General features: G+C 41.4%; 1 protein-coding gene and 1 long non-coding RNA gene across 3 annotated transcripts in view; one reads left to right on the forward strand and one right to left on the reverse strand.

The window, feature by feature from the left end:
• CCND2 (cyclin D2) overlaps window positions 1-22914 on the forward strand; it is a 41700-nt gene extending 18786 nt beyond the window's left edge. The window contains exons 6-7 of one of the 2 annotated variants that reach the window (XR_003494950.3): window positions 18011-18389; window positions 18866-22914. Coding sequence is in view for 1 of the 2 variants with exons in the window: in XM_027449915.3 (XP_027305716.1) it covers window positions 18011-18166 (156 nt within the window). In the remaining variant the exon portion in view is untranslated. Of the gene's footprint in view, window positions 1-18010 lie in introns of both variants that reach the window. The other variant, XM_027449915.3, reaches the window with a different exon arrangement.
• On the reverse strand, window positions 10808-13265 carry LOC110351512 (uncharacterized). The gene is made up of 2 exons (XR_002399042.3): window positions 12947-13265; window positions 10808-11265 (listed from the first exon to the last, which is right to left on the reverse strand). It is a non-coding gene; the product is annotated as an uncharacterized lncRNA (long non-coding RNA).
• Window positions 22915-23518: the final 604 nt, after the last annotated feature.

Consider the following 23518-nt stretch of genomic DNA (forward strand, 5'->3'; position numbering starts at 1 on the left):
ATCAGACTGAGCCTAATTATTTTAAAGTGCGTTTTTGGATCTGCTCATTTCTTTTGATTGGAAATGAGTTCTGCAAAGAAAAAGGAACATTTACAAATCTGAATGCTTATAATGTCAAGTAGCTGCAGAAATTTAATGAACACTCGTTTCATTGTAAGTGAAAATTTCACACAGGTGATTTGCCATTTTGTGCCTGTTTCATACAGGCACAGAAACAGCACTAGTATATTGCAATAAGCAGCAGGAACATACAAGAAAAAATGTATATGACAATTAAGACTGAATGGCTTGATGCAAGTAATTGCACAGTGCTCATTTGTACAGTTGTTCTATTTTAGTTTGAGTAAATCTATTGCATTTACTTAATATATGTGGAAAACAAGAATTACCAGTTATTGATATTGGCTGACTGAAATTTTCTCTTTGGATGTTTTTGGATTGGATGAAACACAGTAAGTTTTGGTGTTGCATCCAACAAATGTCAGGGAGGACTCCTCTAGACATCAAGTGGATAGATATAAGCAGGACATCAGAAACTGGGCAGAGGAAGACCAGAACTTACAGAGAGACTAAGATCTCGTTAACACAGGTGCTGCTTCTGGCCATACTTGTGAATGTCCACATAATAAGGAATATAGTTGGTGTTAGCCATTGAGAGCTTCTTGTATAATTATCAGTGGTCGTAATGCCATGGGATGTCCATGGGCTGATGCCCCACAGCCATGATTTTGCTTGCTGCACAGCAAAGACATATGAATTTGGTTTCTTGGCTGAAGCTTCTGTTGAAGCTCCTTGGCTGCTGCTTATTTTCCTGCTTGCTTTTGCTGATGGATGCCCACACAACTGTTTATGTCCCTACTTCAAAACCCATCCTGGAATTGATTGAGCATAAAGAGGGAAGGATCATTTGTTGTTTTGGAGTTGGTGGGGGGAGTTGCTTGGTTTCTAAGAACAGCCTGTGCTATCAGAGTTGGAGAGCTTTACAGATGCAGTCTTTCCATCACTAGACCATGTTCCCCATACTGGTAAGAGCTGAGAAACTCCCCATACTGGTCCAGATAAACTTCTACGACTATTTCTGCTTGTTGGAGTGGAGATGGCAGGGTAGCACTGCTGATGTGTTTCTCTCAGATGCATGTGGTGAGGTTTTGATCAACCATTGAGTAACTAGGCTCTGTCTTTCTGGAGATGGCAGGGAGCTGTTCAAGGTCATACTTCATGTCTTCTGAGAGCTTCTGTTTGCAACCACAAGGATCTTTGTCCTTGCTCTTTTTTAGCATGGACAGGAGGTTTGGTTTGCAGAAACAACAGGCAGCTGACAATACCCAGGTAAGGGCAGGCAAGCTCAGCATGTGGGCCACAAAGGTTGTGTCACTGGGATCTGGCAAAGTACTTGGCTGTACCTATATTCCACAATAACAGGGAAGAGAATTTACTACCCTCAACTGCTTTTTTTGCCAGCAAAGAGGTTTGAGCATCACTTTATGATGCCGCCTTTGCCACAATAATCTGTTCCTTACTCACCTTTAGATTGGGTAATTTGCAGTTCATGCTGCATGGGGCATATTTGGATAACGTTTAGAAACTCCAGTGAGGCTAGATGCAGCTGCTCGCTTGCACAGTCAATTGTCATGGTAGGGATTAAACTCACAGGTTTACCTACTGCACCTCTCCATGTGTTTTCTTCTGGTTACTGGCTGGAGTCTTGCTGTGAAGCCCTCCTTGATTCAGGATCCCAGCTGTTGTAGAAGTTGGCTCTTCCCATGCTCTGTGTACCAGGGATGTCTGCAAAGGCTTGTAAAGACAAATGAAAAGTCACAGTAGGGTGTCCTGCTGGTGGAATTTTCTTTCTCCTTGGTTTGGTGGAGCCCCTGTTAATTAACTTCCAGAGAATGTTGCAAGGATATTACACAAGACCATGTTGGAAGGGGAATATATGGCTTTTTTTTTTTTTTTTTGCTGTCTTGGGAGTTTTTTTTCTGGATTCCCTTCATTTGATATTTATGGATATACATTTAAAGCTCATTTTCTTTCTTATAGGAGATATTTGAAGCTTTCTCAGGCTTCCCAATACTTCTTAATGTAATGCCCTTTTGCAACATCTTGCAGATTGGGCAAACTTTATCTCTCATGCTGAATTTTTCTATCCTGATTGTTTCATTCTGAAAGAAAATACCTGCCAGAACAGTTTAGTAGTTCTTAAGTGTTTAGAAGAAAAAAGATGTTATTTGTCTCATTGAAAAATTCATCATGCTTTTTCTTTGAAATTTAGCAGATGGCTTTTTGTCAGAAATGTGCTTTTTGCCATCCTGCTGAAAATCTTCCCAAATTTGGCTAAGCTTATATGCCTTTGGGAAAAAAAAAAATCACTCTCCCCAAATAACAAAGAACTCTTAACATTTTACTAGTCACATCCTCTCCAAGAGTCTGTCGGCACTGGGTAGAGACAAGCTTTCTTCTTTTTGCTCCTGGTCTCAGCCCACAGCAGCACAGACTTCTATGGAGACTCTCACTCAGCCTCCAAGTCAAAGCACACTCAGTACAAAAGGAGCTTCTGGATAATTTAGTCACTGAAAAAAATCAAGTCTTTAAAGAACTTAGATGTGTGCTAATTTTTCAAGATACTTCCATGTGGCTAAACTTGGAGGATTCTCACTGTGGCAGAGCTGGCCCTAACTCAGAGTCTGTCTCCTCCAAAAATTTGAAGTCGCAGATCAACCAAAGCGAGCAAGAATTGTTAACTTGGGCAAAAATAGTGTATTTTTCATTAGCCAGGTATTTGGAAATATTTTGGTAGATATTTTCCCCATGACATTTTTGTTGGAATCAGGCCCTGTGCTGGAAAGTTTCACCCCACCTGTTAAAGCTTAAGGGAGCGATAAACAGCTGAAAATAGCTGAAAACAGGGTCTCAAAGAAGTATCAGGCAGTCTTAATAATAGGTAGTTATATCAGCCACATCTGTAAAATGTATTGTTGGTAAAAATGTACTGGCTGGATTGTGTAAGAGTCACCCAAGGCTGTGTTAATGAAGAGTAAAGACTATTGTACTATATTTTATGCTGGCACTTAATTAAAGTTGAATGAAAAGCTTCAGTTCTCTCACTTCCTAATTTCTGATGCCTGAAAGCTGTTTCTGCAGCAACACAATTAATTCATCGTCACTGTATGAATGATCTTGTTTTCAAGGGGAGGTTAGGGAAGAGCAAGAATCTATAGCTCGGAGGTTTCAGGAGCATCATGCAGTGGAAAAGTGAGGTAACTTGCAGAGGTTACAGCTCTGCAGGGGAAAAGTCTGTGCCTTTATGCCCCTTGTGCCTCCTCATAGCCCACAGAATACTGCACAGGGCTGGAAGAGAATCTTCCCGACGAGCAGGTCCTGAGGGCAAAGTGTTGCAGAGTTCTGCTGCCCAACAAGGGGTGCCATGGTGTTTCCTATGGGGTCCCCTGTGTTGCAGTTGACCTCCTAGCTCAGCTTGTAAATAAAATGAACTTTCCTGCTGCTCAGCCCAGGAACTCTGAGGAATGCAGGGACATTTCCTGAACCAGCCACCTTGGATGCTTCCGATATTTGAAACTAGTTCTCAGTTGTTCAGGAGCAAAGAGGTGTCTTAAAAACCCGCATCAGCAAATGGGGGTGGGGGAAGTGTTGAGAGAGAGAGATCGCTTAGTGTGGAAACACATAATGGGAAATTTTCATGAACTTAAAGAGAAATGTCCCTATCTGAGGTAAAGCATATGAAAAATTTCAGCTTCAAAGTTGCAAGCATATGAAAACATACTCTTGAGAATGATAATGAAATCCTGCTGTAACTAAGCTGCACTGAGCTTTTCTAAACTTTTACTGTTCTACAGAGATAATTTGAGGGTGCTTTCTGTTTGCTAGGAAATAGCAGCATAAACCATGAAGCTGAAATCAATGGAGTTATTTTAGATTTACACTGGTGTAACTGAGAGTGGAGTTTGGCATATAGTGCTGTAATGTTTTTAATGGGTGTTTCATTAAGAATTAGACCAAAAATATGCTACTAATAAACACCATTTAATTTAGAACCCTGCTGCTGGGTAAGCAAAGAACCAACACGTTAGTGTTTCTTTCAAAAACACATGGATGATGATTACCCTCGTATGAATGCAAAGCAGTGCTCTGGGCTTCAGACAAGATAGTACAAGGCATCATGCCAGTATCATTTTAATGATAACAGTGATTTATGATAAATAGCTGCCCCGAGCTATTTGTTGAAGGTTGAATCACAGTTTTGAAGAGGCAGTGACAATTAGCCCGTGTAAACCTCAGTTTCATTACTCCTTTCACCTACCAAAATAATCATCAGGGAGTAACTCTTGGAGGAGTTTGAGAATGCTCATCGGTGTTATGGGTAGCAAAAATAGGCTCTGTATGGCATATCTGAATGGCCTTATCTGATAACTGATTTCCCAAAGAGTTGATAAGATCGAATCCAACACAGCTTGATGCAGTTCTGCAGGATGGGGATTGCACAGTGTGATCTGTTTTCCTGCTAGAGGGTGGGAACATTTCCTTTGCTGTTTCTTGAAGAGGAGAGGCTGGTAGGCAAAGAGTTAACAGAACTACTCACAGGAAGCACACAAGCTCCCTGTGCATCTCTTGGAGGATCATTGCAATGGAAAAATAAACAACTCAGGAAGTCACGAATTTCCAAAGCATCCCAGACGAGCACTCCAGTGTGCACAGTATCCTGTTCCCAGTGGAGCCAGCTGCTTCAGAGGAGGATACGAGCATTCCTGCTGTGTACAATTACGGGATATGAGGAAGGATAGCTGAATGGGTAGGGCATAAACCTGGCATTTTGAGACTTTGAAGTTAATACTCTGCCTTGTGACAGACCTGCCTTGGTTAAATACTCTCTTCACCTCCTTGGAAGAGCAGCCATCAGTTCAGTGTGTCAGCTTCCTAGCCACATGTCTGGAAACTGCCTCTCTGGCCTTGCTTTAGAGCATTCTCATAAAGCATGGCACACGTAGACATGATTTAACCTGGTTATTGCTTGCATTTCCCTTGAGTCTGTCCAGAGACTGCCTTGCCTGCATTTTCTGTTGTGCCCCAGACCTCCTCATGGAGAAGTATACTGAGGATTCCAAGGTGCTTTAGAAACTACAGCAGTGGTAGGTAGATGAGCTCTTTCCTGTAACCTTGGAAAAGAATTTTATAGGCAGAAATTAGTGAGAATTAGGGTTATCTTTAAAACATAGTTATGTACGTGCTTTGAGCAAAGGGTTATTTTAAATGATCTCCACAGTTCCTTTCCAACCTCTTAAGTGCACTGAAACACAGAAATGATTATCTCATGTTAAAAATGTGTTCAGATTATATCATCAATAAAAACCGGCAAGGTTAGATCTAAAATTAAGCTGGTGGAATTGCTTGTGGAAGAAACTCTGTAAAATGATAGCAGCCAGAAGCATTGGTCAGGTTCAGTCTGTGTGATAATGAGGTTTATGTGCACACATCTTCCTTCTAGAGCCCAGCTTTCAGGGTTGCAGCCCTGAAATGACAAAAGTTGTCCTCCCCTGCATCAGCAGTAGGGGAAGGGTTTTCAGGCAGAGCCAAATGTAGGCTTTTACACAGGCACAAGTCCCTTTAAAAAGTCTGTTCCCTGATGGCAACTGGTGTGTTCTGAGTGGTTTTGAAAATCCAAAGCATATTTAAGGGCCTGAGGTAGAAAGAAAAAGGAACCAAGCTTTTCTTAAAGTCTTGTCAAAACAGCTGGCTATGAGCCCTTGAAAATGTGGAGTCAGGCTGTTTTGAAGACTGGATCCATAATAAATTACATTTAAAATATCTCCACTTAAATGTGCTACATATGTTAGTGCTGGGATTTTTTTTTCCAAGGTCTGAAAAGTTCCTTCATAAATATCTTTGCAAATTTTTGCATGGAAATGGCGTTTAGAACCACCATACTCACTCAAGAATTCATTTTCTGTTGAGCTGCAGTATAAAATCATGGAAATCTATCTTGAATGGATAGCATTTGAACATTGTCCCTAAAGCACATACACTATTTATTCTCTCCTTTGTAGTGTTCAGGGCCTGTGGTTTTGGAACCAAGTAACAGGACTTGCTGTATCTTATCCTGCCTTATTTGTTGCAGACCACATTTTGTATGCAAGGAAACAACAGACAAAATAGCCTCCAAAGAAAGGAAGAATGAGATAGTTTCCTAAGTTGTCTTTGCCTGAGTTGGCAGCTGCTCTGGTTCATTCAGCTTTTTGTTCCCCAGTGAGTGCTGTGCGTGTGTAGTAACAATGGGGTGATGCAGTTACACTGTAGGCTAATAGCGGAGTTCCGTCAAATCCATTCATAAATGCAGAGGAGGGTGCAGTGCTGTGAGAGCCAGCCAGCGCGCAGAGGAAGTGAGGCCCCCGAATAATGAGCTCCACATCACAAACATAGCTGTCAGAGCTCAGGGGCTGGTGATAGACTGCGATCATCTGGTTGGAGCCTTGCCCCAACCTACGCTGCTGCAGATGTGTGACCTGCTCAAGTTGACAGGGGAAGCTGATAGCAGCCGGCAGATTCCTTTCCGTATGTCCTCTGCTCTGATGCAGCTTTCTGTAAGGCAGGCAGATTATTACAGCTTTCTCCAGAAATTCCATTTTTTTTAATAAGTGGTCACAACATTTAGTGCAGCAGCGTAAAAACTAAATTCACAGCTCTCATCTGACAGTTGCAGAGTATTCTTCTGCATGTTGGAGAGGGATTATCAACTAGAAATCGCAAGTCACATTAAGCAAGGAGTATAAATTCAAGCATGGCATCTGCCCCTGGATCACCCTGCCAGTGTTTTGGCTTTACTCTCACTTTTTCCAGTTCTGAAAACATTGTTCTCTTCTGTTGCTATGAGAAATACCACAGGAGCAACAGGAAACCAGCGAACTGGCTGTTTAAGCAAACAGTGGAACTGAATCTAGAAAGTATACTGTTGAAAGTGCTGAAAAGACTGAAAAATTGCAGAGAAAAGTGTGCCATCTTTCAGATGCTTAATGCTAGCTATGCTATATATTACATTATTACAATAACGTAACAATAGTGAGTGAAGACATTCTGGCATGGATATGAATTTTTTTTTCAAGTAAGATGTCCTCATTAGTCTGCATGAAATGCTCTTTGGAACAGCAAATTACTATTCTCTGTACTTTGTAGATGGAAAAACAGAGACATAGAAGCTTATCTGTAATTGATGCTATTTGTTACAGTAGCAAAAATAGGCACATTTAGGAGGGAAAATATGTCTGTTTTTAAACTGCATCCATTAGATGTGAGATCACTGAGATACAATAAATGTAGTAAATGGGCATAATATTCCTGCAGCTGCTTTTCAGGCTCTTGTTTGGGAGAATGTCAGAGAGCTAAAGGACAGTGTTCTGCAAACGAAGGCTCTAGTTTGGGAAGGAATCCCTGTTTATGTCAACAATGAAGCATGTGCTTTGGAGAGGTTTGAATTGAAGCCTAAATGTGAACCAGCAGAGGAATCCAGCCCTCTTTTGTATCTAGGAATACGGATGACATGTTTCATGCTGGAATTAATGTAAATCCCAACTTTTCAATGCATGTCTAACTGCTGCTTTCTTAGGTTATCCAAGCAATGATTTCATGACAAGCGAACAGTGTTGTCACTTAAAACATCTCCAGCATCCTTTCCATTTATCATACCAAGTCTTGTACCTAAAAACAGTCCTTTTCTGGTTTCCTTTTTGCAATTAGTTTTAAGAAAGAGGAAGAGATCTTTAAAGCAGTCATCAGGGGTGTTAACAGTTATTTGTGAAGTTGTTAAGTTGTTAATCTATATGTAGAAAGCTTTAACACAAAAAAAAAAAAAGGGTCAGAAGAATTTTGCAGTGTTCTCAGCTTTGACAATTTCAGCATGCAGCAAAGCATTCAGGGTTTGTATCCAGGCTTCTAAATCTTGTCAGGAGATGCAAGAGGATAAAGAAGTACCCGGTGCAGCTACAGCTCAATATTTTGGATTATTTGTGTGCATATGTTACATATATATTTATATATAACAACAGCCCTACTGTTACTCTTCTGCTGTTGGTTTTAAGAGAGTAGGGCTGCTGTTCAGTTTTCTGAAGTCCTTGAGAAATGATGTGCGCCATGATTTAGTGTGATTGCCCTCAGCCTTGTCATTGCAAAGGATTTAATGAATCTCCCTTGCCATTGACCTAAGCTTGGCACAACTTGGACTGTAGTAGCAATGGCTGGCGTGTTGGTCACTGTCAATTGGAACTGTGTTTTCACTGGAGCTGCCAAGCTGTGCTTTTGACAGCTAGATGTCCATACTTCCCTGGTAGGAATCTGAGATAGGGCATCGCTTCTCCTCAGTCATTTCCCACTCGTCTATCAAAGGTATTTAACTGAATTGGGCTTCTGTTGGTGCTGGCCTTACTCTTGGACTTCATGGTAAAGCTAAGATCATGTCAAGAGTTAGGTAATATTTAAATTTAGCAGAATTGAAATGGAATGTCGTTAGAATAATAATTTTGCAGTCTGGGTTCTTCTTAAAACGATGTTGTAACACATCTTCTCTATACATTGGTATTTCCATATGAACGCCATCTTGGATAAGCAAAACAGTTTATGCACACCAAAGTGTTTCCCAAAATTTCATTGATAAAACAATTAAACCAACATTAGGAGTCTTGCCAGAGTAAGGCTAAAACTGCAGTGCAAAAGGGAAATCTGAGAATCACAATATACAATATATTGTGTCTTAAAGCACTGTGGAAAAGACAGGAGATAAGTTCATCACCAGAGCTTACTTCTGCAAGGCATGCCTTCCTGCCTGCCGGAGTCAATGAAGAGCAAGTCTGAGAGAAACTCTGGTGTTTGCTGACACAGGGAGCTCAAGTCTTGGCAAAACTGGGTGTTACATGACCAGAATGAATCCAGGGATACATTATCATTTCTCAGCCCTGCCTGGCTGCAAAATGAGTCTAGTGGTTTAAATATGTTTTAGAGTGGTCGTTATCATTGGAGTAAGTGCAGTGATAGACAACCACAGTTGCCTTACAGTCACAGAAGCTCTGGATTGATTCAACATGGAGAAAAGGTAGAAAAGATGTATGAATAAAATAAATTACCTTATTATGCTAATGGTCCACTATTGGCATTTGAAAGAGTGGTGTTTTCCTTTGTGGAGAACGTGGTAGACTGCTACACTGAGGGATCTGGTGCAGAGACCACTATCATCCAAAAAGTACAATCTATCAACTTCAGTTTGGACATGGTGCCATGGACGATTTGAAAATGTCTATATAATGTCTATGGCAGAAATCCAAGTTAAGGTACTAGAACAAGTACAAAGCCCTTCAAAGTCCCCTGTTCTCTCTCCCCCACCCCCCACCCCTTATTAAAAAACAAAAAAATATCAGTCTGGTCATGGCCTTGCAAGATGGAAAAGATGCCTTGCGCCTCTTTAACTCAGTGAAGTTAGGTGGAATGGGTACCCCATGTGAACAGGTTGTTTGGGTCATGATGCCATGATTCTGGAGATTGGAGCAGTCAGGACTGAGAATCCCACTGATTATGAGTGTAAAGTGAGAGGGAGCCTGTTTGCTGGGTCAACTTGAGTGGGATTCCTCAATGATAGCTTGCTAATTGCAATCATTTTCATAATAACATTATAAACATTAGTTTAAAACTGGAAGCTGGGGGACAATTTAGGTCACATAAATAAATGATGTGTTGAAAAGTTCAAGAAAATGAATTGTGTATAATATTCTGCATGATCTTTCCTACTGCTTATGCTTTCTTTCAAGACTGTCATGCATGGAAATGGAAATTTTCAGTTATTCGTTTGAATAACTAGATCCTGCCATAGTGCTGATGACCCCTCCTTCCAATCATTTTCACTACTAGTGTTTCTATCAGAGCCATGAAGTTACTCTTCATCACACACAGGAAAGCACTTATGTTCTTTCAAATGCTTCTCAGGTGTGCTTGTAAAACCAGCTAGATTTCAAAAATTCTCCACCCCACTCTACAAAAACAATAACAACAAATACAAAAAGCAAGTACAAAAGTTAATTGCTTTTTTACTTCTGCACATGCTGAAGTAAAAATAAAACTATGGAGTGGAAAGTACCTGAACTATTTTCATCATTAAAACTACTAGACCATAAAGAAGAATGAGGAAGTTGATCCATGTGACACACTTAAAAAACAAAAACAGTCCTACAGTATTCTGAAGGATTGGCCCAATCCCTATGTCGCAAAATCTAGGGCCATTACTTCAGTCATTATGCTGTCTTTCAAGGAAGATCTGCTGAAAATAGTGAATTTCATACTTTTTTTCTTTGATAGATTTTTAAAGCTTGAATTTTCTCTTATCAGTACTGTCTAGAGTTTGAAAAACGAAAGTCCTCTAGTAAAATGTGTACATGTGCAGCAAATTCACATGAAACTTCAAGGAGTTAATAACACTGTCTCATGGGAAGGCCCAGTTGTTTTCCAGGATATTTTTTTTTCCTTTTTTTGTATTGTATCACTTATTATTGAATTGCCAGGAAGTTCCACTGAGGCAAGCAGAAGCAGTAGCCCCATCTATAAAATAAACCACCTTCTATAACACACTGCAGTAGTTGGGTGATAAGATACTCATAATAAACCCATCTTTTCCTCTCACCTGTAACATTACCATCCATTGGGTATACTTCATGGTGGTTACAGCTAGTTGCACACTGAGGCTGTGGTTCAAGTGCAAAATGTGGTTTTAGGATTTGCTGTGTAAGAATTCAAGCCGTTTGCTCACATCATTGGCCATGTGTAAACTTTGTCTGCTAACTCCAGTTTATTAAAAAAAATAACAAAAAACATTGACAGGTTTAGTTAGTAACTCATCTGACAAAAAGCATGTAGCTCAAATGTGTCCACGCCGCTCTGACTGTGTTGTGTCAGGTTTCATCTATTGTCCTGCAGATAGCATGTTGAAAAGACATCATGTGGTCTGAATACCTTGGCAGAAGTGGTCTTAGGAGCCTGTGCATGATGTTCACAGAATCATCGCGATTGGCAGATGAAATAGTACGCAGATCCAGGACTAATGGTTGCACAGCCACAGTCTCAGGTGGATGATTTGGTTGTATCTCAGTCATCAGTACTGAAGAATCTGGACTAAATCTACTGGTATGTTCCAGCTCATTTTGCTGCATGACTGAGATTCACTCATGAATCTGGTATTGAGGTTTTTCTTCTTACTAGATTTTGACTGCAGATCTTGACAACCTGCAAAATAAGGTGACACCATTTTAAGTTAATGCTGGCCAGCCAATTTCAGCTTATGGATGGATGCTTTATAGGTGAGACTAAAAAGAATATTTAACTCAGATTAATAAAAACAGAGTTCTAGCATGCAAATAGCAACCTTTATATATATATATATATATATATATATATATATTTGGAAGCTATTTCACACTAAATGCAACATGCTTGTCATCTTTCCATAGTTTTCTTTGTTTTAAGGACTCCTGTGGTACATGATTTTATGTTCAAAACATAAGTGTAGACCCGACCTAACATGTGACAATAAATACATCAGTGGCTTGTGGATCCCTGTGTAAGGTAAAATTCATGTAAACTGTGGCAATTTCAGTCTGGACTGCTTTATTGGTTTTATGTACAAAATGAAGACATCAGAAATGGCCATTTTTTGTATAAAATTGCTAAGAGATTTTAGCCTCTTCATAAATTAAATGAAGCATTATGTTGACCATTACAAGTTTTTACAATTACAGTGTAAATTATCATGTGTAAGGAGCATATATATATATATGTATATATAAACAGGCAAAGCAGGCTCCAAATGCTCAGGCCTTATGTTCCATGTGTCACCACCCTTCCTTCCCCAAGCCTGGCTGTAAGGAAATTGCCTCATTAAGCTCTCTAGTCAGTAGCTGCTTGTAAAAAATCTGGCTTATTTTCAAAAGGCTGTGTTATTTTGAAATTTTGCACCACTGTGCTTTAAGAGATTCTTATACAAAAAGAGCATTATGACTACAATCTGTTACAATAGTCTACAAATTGGTGGCTCTGCTCTTTTTTCCATTTACGGCTCTGATCCTGCTCAATTTGGCCATCAACTTAAACGGGAACAGGTTCTGGATCTCCTCCAGGGAGACTTGCTGCAGCTGGAAGTGGCAGCCCATGGGCTGTAACACTCCAGGACTCCCCCACCAAGGGGACTCGTCTGTAGCAGCTGGGATTGGGTTGTGCTATCTCTGTGGCTGAACCTCTGCTTTCTGAGAAGGGTAGCTCCCAAACCAGGGTCACAGAGTGAGAATCACTATCAAGTGGAGCTGCACAAAACCATGTCTGATCATGTGCAAGGTGCCTTTGGCAAGTATGTTGCAGAAAAAAAAGCAGTGTAGGTAGGGGTGCTTTGCTGAACAGAGCAGAGTCGGTCTGAAAACATTGATTAGGTCTCTTGCATTTTCTCAGAATCTGTTCAGGAAATCTCAGCACCTGTTCCTACAAGCAAGAAGCAGTTTCTACAAGCAAGCGGCGGTTTCAGTCACACACACATAACTGCCTGCCAGTGTAACTGCATCAGCTTTGTACCCTTGAAATGACTTGCTGCTATTGCCATCTCACAAAGAAGTGAATGATTACAATGGACCTGAAACCCACCCAAGCTAATAGTGGGGGATTTTCTTTATCGGAGTTTCTGATAGCTTTTGGCAGTCAGGTATTTCGGAAGAAAGGACAAGGAATTTGTCCAACTCCCATCATTAAACAATCAGTTCCAGTACTAGGAAATCACTAAGTCCCCAATAATAAAAGAGCAATACCCAGCTATAAACAACATTTACCTGATTAAATAAAAGTACACATTCTTACCTTAAAACAACTAGATAGATTTGCCAGCAGCAGGAAAGTGGAAACAGAGGGAAGCCTTTCTCCTTACCTTCTGTTAAAGTGACAGGAAAGGAAGAACCCTATGAGGTGAGGCATGCTAAAATCTTGCTTGTTTGTTATGAATCTTATTCATCACCAGAAAAATCCACTGTGCTCACATTTTATTGCATCTTCAAACACATTTGTCTTGTCCTCTCACTTCTGAGGCTTCCTGCTCAGCTCCAAGCAAGCTAGATATTAAAGCTTCCCTTCTCTACAGGAGTGGGAGTCCAGCAGACTGCAGTTCCCTGCCTTCTGGTGGGAGCCAAGCACAGATGTGAGTGTGAGCAGAGACAGGCTGCCTAGTGTCCTGCCTGCCAGACAGCTTTGGGAGGTCGGATTTTAGGCGTACCCTCCTCAGTCCTACTCAGTCTGTAATTAAGCAGATTCATGAAACATGTGTTTGGTAACTGCGTGTTTTTTTGATTAACCTCCTGCTGACACGGTTGCCACATGAGGAGTTTTGCAACGTGGAGTGCTGGGAAAGGCAGCAGGCGCTGGTGTGGGACAGAGACAGTGTGCAGCGGGAACCCGTACGGCAAGCCCAAATCCAGTCCACCCAGGGCTGGCACTGGAACAAGCTGATGTCCTGTCTCCAGAAAGTGGGAAGCAGTGATCAGGAGACTGCCAGTGTGGTGAAGGCACACAGAGACTAGCATTTTTTAATATAGCTTTCTAGCCTGGGTGCTGCTGTTTCTCTTGAGTTCTCATTTCCATAGTACCCTGAAAACCCCTGCATCTCTCTGAATTTACTTGGCATTTCAGGTACTCCATGATTCTCAGTCCCACAGTTATCTACTGGGTGGCAATGACACTAATTATGCATTGGCTGTGGTAGGCAGTGGTTGTGCCCATGTGATACCTGTGATAACTCTTCCAGCTGCATCATTCTTGCCCAGAGCGTTGGGATGAACTGCCGGAGTAATAAAAATCGGGGCATGACCCTGAGCAAACTCTGCTCTCTCCAGAACAGGAGAGAGGCATAACTTCTGCCTTCTTCCAAAGCATAGACCTTTTCAGTCTTAAGGTCTTCAAATGAAGTTCATCATACTTGCCAACATCTGTATTAGAGTAGCAAGACTTTTGAGACTTTGCTCCCAGCTTCCTTCTTGTGCTGTCCAGAGCTAAAACTAAGCAGGTGCTATGAGAAGGGGGCTCCCATCTGCTTACAGAGGGAAACTGCACCTTCATTAACTGGCAGATGAAATTGCTGAGCCACAGTCCATCATATTTGAGAAGTCATGGCAGTCCAGTGAAGTTCGCACTGACTGGAAAAGGGGAACCATAAACCCCATTTTTAAAAAGGATAAAAAAGGAAGACCTGATGAATTACAGACCAGTCAGTCTCACCTCTGTGCCTGGCAAGATCATGGAGCAGGACCTCTTGGAAACTATGCTAAGGCATATAGAAAATAAGGAGGTAATTGGTGACAGCCACCATGGTTTCACTAAGGGCAGATTGTGCCTGACAAATCTGGTGGCCTCCTACAATCTGGTTACAGCACCGGTGGAAGACCAGCTGAGATCAGCTACCTGGACTTGTGCAAAGCATTTGACACTGTCCCACAGGCATCGTTGTCTCTAAATTGGAGAGATGGATTTGATGGATGGACCATGTGGTGGGTAAGGAATTGGATGGATACTCACACTCAGAGAGTTGCGGTCAACGTCTCAATGTCCAAATGGAGATCAGTGATGAGTGGCATTCCACAGGGGCTGGAACTGGGACCAGCACTGCTTAACAGCTTGGTTGGTGACGTGGTATTGAGTGCACCCTCAGCAAGGTTGCCGATGACACCAAGCTGTGTGGCGCAGTCAGCACACTGGAGGGAAGGGGTGCTATCCAGAGGGACCTAACAGGCTTGAGAGGTGGGCCTGTGCGAAACTCATGAGGTTCAACAAAGCCAAGTACAAGATCCTACAGCTGGGTCGGGGAGATCCCAAGCACAAATACAGGCTGGATACAGAATGGATTCAGAGCAGCTCTGAGGAGAAGGACCTGAGGTGATGGTTGACAGGAAGCTCAGCATGAGCTGGAAAGGTAAGCTGGCAGCCCAGAAAGCCAACCGTATCCTGGGCTGCATCAAAAGAAGTGTAGCTGGCAGGCTGAGGGAGGTGATTCTCCCCTCTGCACTGCTCTTATGATACCCCACCTGGAGAACTGCGTTCAGCTCTGGGGCCCCCAGCACAAGAAGGACGTGGACCTATTAGAGTGAGTCCAGAGGAGGGCCTTGAAGATGATCAAAAGGCTGGAGCACCTCTCCTCTGAAGACAGGTTGAGGGAGTTGGGATTGTTCAGTCTGGAGAAGAGAAGAATCCAGGAAGAGCTTTTAGTGTTTTTTTCAGTATCTAAAGGGGGGCCTACATGGAAGATGGAAAGGGAGTCTTTGTCAGGGCCTGTAGTGATAGCACAAGGGGTGCTTCACAGAGGGTGAAGCATGGAAAAGTTCAGCTCCAGTGACTGAAACTCAGGAAAGTTGCTAGCTTATTGTGGAGGTTTTTTTGTTTGTTTGTTTTGTTGGTTTTTTTGGGGGGGAGGCGTAGATACAGTACAGCTGCAAACCAGTGAACTTGACTACTAGTCAAGTTTTTCTTGAGCAGCCTTATAGTTCCCTGCTTTCAAACCCAAAGACAAGGATGGGGAAGACACAGTCTGCCCCCACACATACACTGTGTAGCAGTTTTTTAGTATCATGCTGTTTCACCGTGGTGTTACTCACTGTGATAATTCTTGCTGAGGGAACAAATTTTGGGGTCTGACTACACACAGGTAATTCAGATACTTACATTTCAATTACATCTCTTTCTAGCTGGGCAGTGTTGGTTTTAGCTCATGTGATCCACGTCATTGAATATTTCTGTCTTTAATACAGCCAGCGTCCCATCCAACCCCTTTTTCCTGTTCAGTTTGAAAAGCCATCTTTCACAGCCTGTCTTTGGCAGATGCATCTTCAGACAAAGGTTATGATACTCCATTATAGGATGGCTTCATGACAAAGAGAGTACATGACTTTACAGCTAGCAGTTGCTGACCAGTAGGCAAGAAAATGGGTGTTTATGACACCCATTTACACCAGAGCTAATTGCGTGCACTATGAATGTAAATATCAGAGGAACAGATACTCTGCATTTGACATGTTTTCCCAGTCTGACCAGGATGACAAATTGAACCTACATACATGAATATGTCAAACTCTCCTTGAATAACCTGATACTGTGTGGAGAAAGTGAGTGTTGTTGCTCGTCAGAGCCTTGCTCCCCAGAGGTGCACTCATGCTCTGTATTCAGTTCCTGGGCTGACACAAGCGCCTGTGTGACCTGTGGAGGTCAATGCCTATCTGTTTTTCAGCATCCCTTGCTAAAAATAACAACGTCTCTGGTCAGAATACTTAGAAAATCCATACTAGCCAAAACTGCATTTCTCTATTGCATGAAGTCTTTGGGAGAGACCCAGTCTTCAATGTGTCAGAGCTCTATAACATTCACATAAGGCTTCGGCGAGTTCGTAGTATTAGTACCTTTTTGAGTATTTTAGAAGGACTCTGCAAGACTGCTTTTAGGAAAAAAAAGCCTTTATAGTAGCACCACCTGCCCACATATGCAGTGTGGTGTTGATATTCAATCCCAGCATGCTACACATAAGTGGCATTGTGTTCATACAGTTATGGCTTTAGTTTTATTTTTTAGTTTCTGCTAAAACTAGGAGGTTGACAATCTTTTCTCAAATTTCTCTCTCTTTTTTTCACCCCCAGCAACCCCAATATTTGGCCTTCCAACATATTATCAATGTGGAACATCCTGTAATACTTCAGCAGTCTTGTTCTTTGTCATTGTGTCTGGTATTAGTGTGGTGAATTCTTCCCATTTCTTTATTCATATCTCGTGAATGTTGCAGGACTGATAACGTACAAGGCTCCCAAATCTGTTGCTGTACTATATCCTTTTTTCCCTAAGTGTTGTGTGCTGTAATTTGGAATGTAGTCATACCTGAGGCTTGGTTATGTACTTCTAACTTGCATCTTTTTATTGTATCTGTCTTTGCTTCAATGTCTTCTGTGAATGATTACCAATGACTATTCCTAAGGATGTTAAAATAGCCCAATTCCAAGAGTAAAGGTATGGGAGGGTACACTATACCTCCTCCTCCTGTGATGCTGAAATCACCTTTTTTCTCTGGAATGTGTTCAGAGGATAATAATGCTGGCAAATTTGTGGATGTATGTTTGGGGCTGGATTGTTAGTTCCCTCACCATGAACAAAGCCTTATTTCCCTTCAGAGTGCCCAGTTACTGTGCAGTGTGATTTGCTCTGGGATTAATGTTCGATTGCCTTTTTCGGAGACTTAGCACAGAGATGGTTCTTTCTTGCTTCTTCAACAAAGACTCTTTAAAGAAAAATAGCAAAATGGCATGAATTGATGACCTGTGCCGCGCCATGTTGGGATATATTTGGAAGCAGTACAGTTTAACTCTGTGATGTTTCTGTTATTCTGGACCTTTTCTTCATGCTTAAATTTTCACAGATACACAGACCTTTCTTTTGCTTTTGGCTTCGGATACATGACTGATACAGACACTGTGACAAGGAACTGCACTTTTGGGGGGACCTCAAAACTCCTGCTTGATTTTAATGTGTTAAACTTGCTTGATGGTAGAAGTGATGTGCCTCTGTCTGCATTACATTGGTATAGTGCATGTGGTTATTTCAGAATAAAAACACTTTTCTTTTTCAGTGAAGACCCAGCCAAGTCATTTAACCTTGCATAGAAGAATGCACAAATTCATTTACCCTGCCCTTTGTTTTTCACAAGAGTGCTGAGGAGTGCTTTGAGTTCTTGCTCAAGACAGCACAAATGAGCAAGGACAGGTAAAATATTTAAATTTGGAAATTATAATAAATGTGGAATTATTATTTAACCCAAGAGTTCGTAAACATTGATAATTTTTGAGAATTCAAGGTTATTTTCTGTCACAGCGGATGTTCCTTAGCAATACCCATTTGCTGATTTTCAAACTTTTACTAGCTCAGTAAGGAAAAAAGTAACTAACAGATCAATTTGCTTTTTATCCTTTAGGACTGCCTTAAAGCTTGTCAAGAACAGATTGAGTCGGTGCTAGTAAGCAACCTTAGGCAAGTCCGGCAGCAGCAACAGCAAAGCAATCCTTCTAAGACGGTGGATGAACTGGACCAGGCCAGCACTCCCACAGATGTGAGAGATATCAACCTGTGAGGACATCAGCACAGAAAGTCATGCTTGCTCCCCCAGCCCTTTTATTTTTGTTATTATTTTTAGAGTGAAATCTTTTTTTTTTTTTTTTTAATCTGCTCCCGTATAGAACGTATTTAAAGTTCTTTTAGGTAAAAAAAAAAAAAATACAAAAACTGAATAATGAAAAAAAAACAACATTTGGCGCCCATGACGTTCTACAGAAGGGAATCCCACAATATATTTGGTAATTGCTATTTGATTATGTATAAGTGATATTAAATGCTTATAAAAGCATACAAGTAGCTAGATAAATGTAAGCCTGCATTTGTGGGAAGAACGTAGAGTATACTTGTCTGTGTATTATGACCTAGTGCATACACCCCTTTTTTAGATTTAAGAAAGGAATTGTGTGTGCGATTTTATGGCTTGACTAGATTGCAAAGCAATAGAAGAAGGGGCTAGGGCAAAGTGGGAAAAGGTCCCTGAAGCAATTGAACCATTTTGAATGCAGAAGAGATTTGCTGATCTGTCACCTCTGTTATTAGTCAGAAGTGTTTGTTGGATCTCTGTATGTTAGTTTTGTTTACTCTTGCTGTCTGTGGTAGCTGCTACCTAAGAAAGAAGATGCTTTATTTTGCCAGCCGGAAGAGCAGGTGTTTTTTTGTTTTGTTTTGTTTTAAATTCCCCTCTCCTGTCTGACTTTTTCTACTTTTCCTTCAGAAATGGTTCATTCTAAACACAGCAGCATCTTTGGCATAAGGGCAATCCTCTTTACCCAACTGTGGGCCAAGCCAAAGTTATCGAGTGCTCACGTTAGATGGGGGAAATGAACCGATTAATTTCGACCAGTCGGCTAATCAGACCACCTCCGACCTTTGGATTGCAAGATGCAGTGGATCATCTGTCAAAAGCATTATATTCCTTTACAGTGCTAATGCTTCACATCAATGTTAACTTTTGGCAGCTCCTTAGCTTGGTGTAAAGACAATTAAATGATGCTCTGTCCATCTTCCTTTTTAACATATCCTCACTGTGTTAAAGAAGATGAGGTTTGGTATGATCCCTCTTCTGTCTACACAGCTTCCCCCACCGCCCCATCACACCTTTTCAGCATTTCAATAACTTTATTGATCCACAGTGAGCGTTATTATAAACCATTTCATTCGAAAAGCACTTTGAAAATTGTTCCTAAGGGATTAAATGAAATGGTTTATGACGATTTTGCCAAGGAAAAAAAAAAAAGGAAGAAAAAAAAAAGAAAAAAAAGAAAAAGTCACAAAAGCAAAGCATTATAGCTTTTTATAGTCAATATTTTCCAGTATCTGGTGTACTTTGTTAGTTGTGGTGTTGCTGGAAATACCAACACCTGCTTCAGATGACATTCCTGTCATGACATTCCGGATAAAAGCCTGACGATTTGTATTGTTCAGTGTCACAGAAGGATCTTAATACCACCTGCATGCTTATCCATGGACAATGAAAGAAAATTGCTGGTGCACAAGACACAAGTGGTAAACATCAAGGTGTGTGACTTGGAGTTTTATTACAAAGGTGTATTCAGTGTACTTGAATTTATTTTTCTGCTCCATCTATAAAGAAGAGGCATTTAGATGGCAAAGGAGTTGGAGCAATTTTTTTTTTTTTTTTTGCACAATTGTATTAACAGTTTGCAAATATACAGAATGAAGCTGTTGGTTGAAATGTTAAATGTTTGCATTTTCAGACAAAAATCCAGAACGAACATGCTACTTCGAAGAATATTATATGAATGGACTCAGCTGTATTTGGCTAGATGAGGGTAGAAAATGGAGTAAGATTCTAAGGTTTTGTTGGTTTTTTGTTGTTGGTTTTTTTTTTTTTTTTTGCGCTGCTAAGAAGCTATGATTTGTTTCATTCTTATTCACATTAACAGTACTTAGCTGTATTGTTTCACTGAGTGTGCTGCTATTTTATAAACATTTTTATAATATATTATTTTACTGCTTAAATTTCAAATCCTGAAGTAGATGGTTAAGTGGAGATATGATGAGTTCTTTGATTTACTGGAAATGCCCTGTACAGGTTTTTTTTTTTTTCCTAATAGCGTGTTCATGATTTTTTTTATTTTATTTTATTTTCCTTTTATTTTCTTTCTTTCCTTTTTTTTTTTTTCCTTCCTGATCACATTCTGCAAAGATGGTATACTTACCTCAGGTTTACTGGACAAGACAAAAATGGTTCCCATTTTCACAATACCTCACAACGTGACAGTTACTTTCTCCCCGCCGGGAGCCTCAGCGGAGCGGTCGGTGCAAGCGGCAGCTCTTGGGGCCTGCACTTTGGCCAGCGGAGCATGGTCGCGCCGGCTGCGTCGGGGAGAAATTGCAGCAAGCAGGGGCATTGGCTCCCTTTTGGTCTTAGGTGTCCTTTTCATAGTGGAAAAAATGCATTGGTCCAAGCGCCTGTCCAGGAGCATGCGCTGCGCCTCCAGGCCCTAATCCTGGACACATGGATGACATGCCTGTGGTGGCTGTGCACCTCCCTCCCAGCGCCCCTCCAAGCTGTCTTTGCAGCATGGTGGCCCAGCCCCTGGTGGTGTCTGCACAAGACAGGGTCCAGCACGGTGCTGCCCAGCCCCTGCAGGTTGTTAGGTGGGCAGCAGGGCAGCCACCGGGGTGGATGCTCTCAGAATCCTGCTGTTCAAAATGGCCATCGCCTTGTGGAGGATCAGGCCTGGCTGTGCCACTGCGCCCCAGTGGCCAGGTGCCAGCCCTCTGCCTGTCCCCTCAGGGCTCTCGGCTGTACTGCCCTGCAGCTCTTGAGTGCACCACAACAACTCACAATGTGCTCTTTAAGAGGTGTGGAGCAGAAGTCTCCCCCTTGTTAGGTGACAGTAACTGATGGTAACTGCTCTTTGCGAAGCGCGAGGGCCAAAGTGCTCTTCCCGCTGGTGGCTTCAGGGGCTGCAACAGCTTTGGGGGCAAGAGTGGTACCCTGCAGTTCGCTAGAGCAGGTTTCAAAAGGGACAAGCAGCAGTGTTGCTGGAAAATAGTAGGTGGATGGCTTTGTTCTGACAGTGGTGGCTTTTCACACTGAGAACATGTTAAACTCAGCAACTACATCACTCTTAGGTGATAGTTTTGTGGAAGCACCATGATAAGCAAGATTTCAGAACTATGTGCAGCGCACATATGAGGTAATGTTCCCTGACAGATCAGGTAATTCCTAGACAGTGTTTGCATGCACGAGTTTTTGCGCTAATCAATGTTGTTTCTCGGGGAAGTGCACCAGAGGAGTCTGTGAATCCTGAGCGAAATGCTACATACACATGCTTGGTGTTAGCAGAGCTGCATGTAGAAAGTGTGGGCACTGCATGCATCACACTCAGGTGCTTTGCTCCCCTTTGTTCTGCCAGTCAGCGTGGCTGAGTATAGGCAGGAGTAGTAGCTATGGTGCCTGCCCCTACCCTTGAAAATTATGGAAAGTTTTGTGGCATCTTTAAGACAGCCATCAGAACATTGGCTTCTTGGCCCGATAAAAACACAGGCAAGTCAGTGGACTGAAGTTTAGCGTTTTGCCCCATTGGGGTTTATTTGGTTGCAGGGGGGTGATAGCCCATCCCATGCCCTGTGGTGTCCTTGTCCCCTGTGGGGTTCCCCACCAAGGCTTCTCTTTGCTGTGTAACCTCTTATGTGGGTCCGTGTCCACTCACAGTTTCATAGGTTTCACTGGAAATCAGTGTAAGTGTTAACGTCCACTCACCTCACCATGGCACAAGAAGTGGGCACGGGAGTTGGGTTGGAAGTGGCGGCACCAAGTGGCAGCCCCTCATGTGGCAGGGAGACCCACGAGCTCACCACGAGTGCTGGGAGTGTTGTCCTCTGCAGTGATGTTCTTAAAAATTATGTGACATACTTGAATATGAACATTTTCACAGCAGCACCCAAACAAAAATACTGCACAGTACCCCTTTTAACAGATGTTAACATACTGTTATTGCAAATGAGGTGTAAGATTTCTCTCCTGAATTGCAGATATAAAAACTTCCTATGGATCAGAAATATATGTATATCAGAAATATATATATGCCAATATATATATATATTTCTGATTATACTTTAAAAGTGCTAAATGACTGGCACAACTGCTAAAACCATTTATGTCAGCTTTCTGTTGATGGTACTTTGATCTTCCCCTCCCACCCATTACTGTAGTGTAGGAGCACCTTGTAATTGGTTTATTTATACTTCCAACATGCTTGTGAAAGAGAAAAATACTGAGTCCCATTTTGATGTCAGTGATTTATTCTTGAGTAATTGGACATCTCTGTACTCAGCAAACCACCTGGCCACTGGATTTTTTCCACTATGTTTATTACCATGTTCTCATGTACCTCAGAAATCACTCTCAGTTGCACAGTTCCTGTTCTCAAACTTTTTTTTTTTTTTTTTTTTTGCTTTAACGAGTGTGATGCCATATCAAGTCAGCTATTCTCTCACAATGTGCTCTTTAAGAGGTGTGGATGTTTATATGGTCAGGGGATGCTAGAAAGTGTGGTAGTAGACATGATCAATGTAAACAAAAGTATTTAGAAAGTATGTGAGATTGTTTTTGATGGATAAGACTCTGATACAGTGTAGTCTTGATTACCTTTTAAAAGGTCTTCTCTGTTCAGTGTTGTCATTTTTATTAATAACCCGTTGTTTTGACTAGTTTAAAGATGGTTTTAAGAAAAGTGTTTTGGCAGGATTAGGTATGCTGTATGGACAATAAACTCACCTTGACCTAAATTTACCTGTCTTGTTTTTATTCATTCATTCATTCATTGTGCAAAAGATGATGTGATTTTGGAGCTTTTTATCTGGATAGATCATGTTAGCAGGCATATAAAATGGGAACTGTTTAATGTTGCAGTCACAGAAGTTTTCCTCAAAAAAAAAGCATTATATGATTGCCTACTGTTCAAGGCAAATTCTGGCTGTTTCTTCCATGAAAAGGTCCAGGTGGATTTAAGGAGAAAAAAGTCCTAAAAATGGTAAATTGCTAGATTAAAACATTTTGTGGAAATTAAGTTGAGGTTGTGGAAAAGTGTTTGTAAGTACATGGAGTGCACATTTTTGCAACTAATTTAAATCTTATTTAAACATCCAGTTATTTGACGTATTTTAAAGGCTACTGCAACATTCTGTAGGGTTTTTTTTTGTATAAGCTTTGGGTAAAAAGTGAGGGAAAGAGAGGGGGTTTTGTGGTGAAACCAGTGGGAAGAAACAAGCCTCCATGAACTAAGTCTTCTTTAGCCTTTAACCAGGTGGCAAGACAAACCCGCTCTGTCTCTCCCATTTTCATCACAGCTCATGCTGGTGAGGTCAACCTTACTGTGGGTTGACCAACTTC

The sequence above is a fragment of the Anas platyrhynchos genome, chromosome 1 (assembly GCF_047663525.1).
Source record: "Anas platyrhynchos isolate ZD024472 breed Pekin duck chromosome 1, IASCAAS_PekinDuck_T2T, whole genome shotgun sequence".
NCBI classification, from domain to species: Eukaryota; Metazoa; Chordata; class Aves; order Anseriformes; family Anatidae; genus Anas; species Anas platyrhynchos.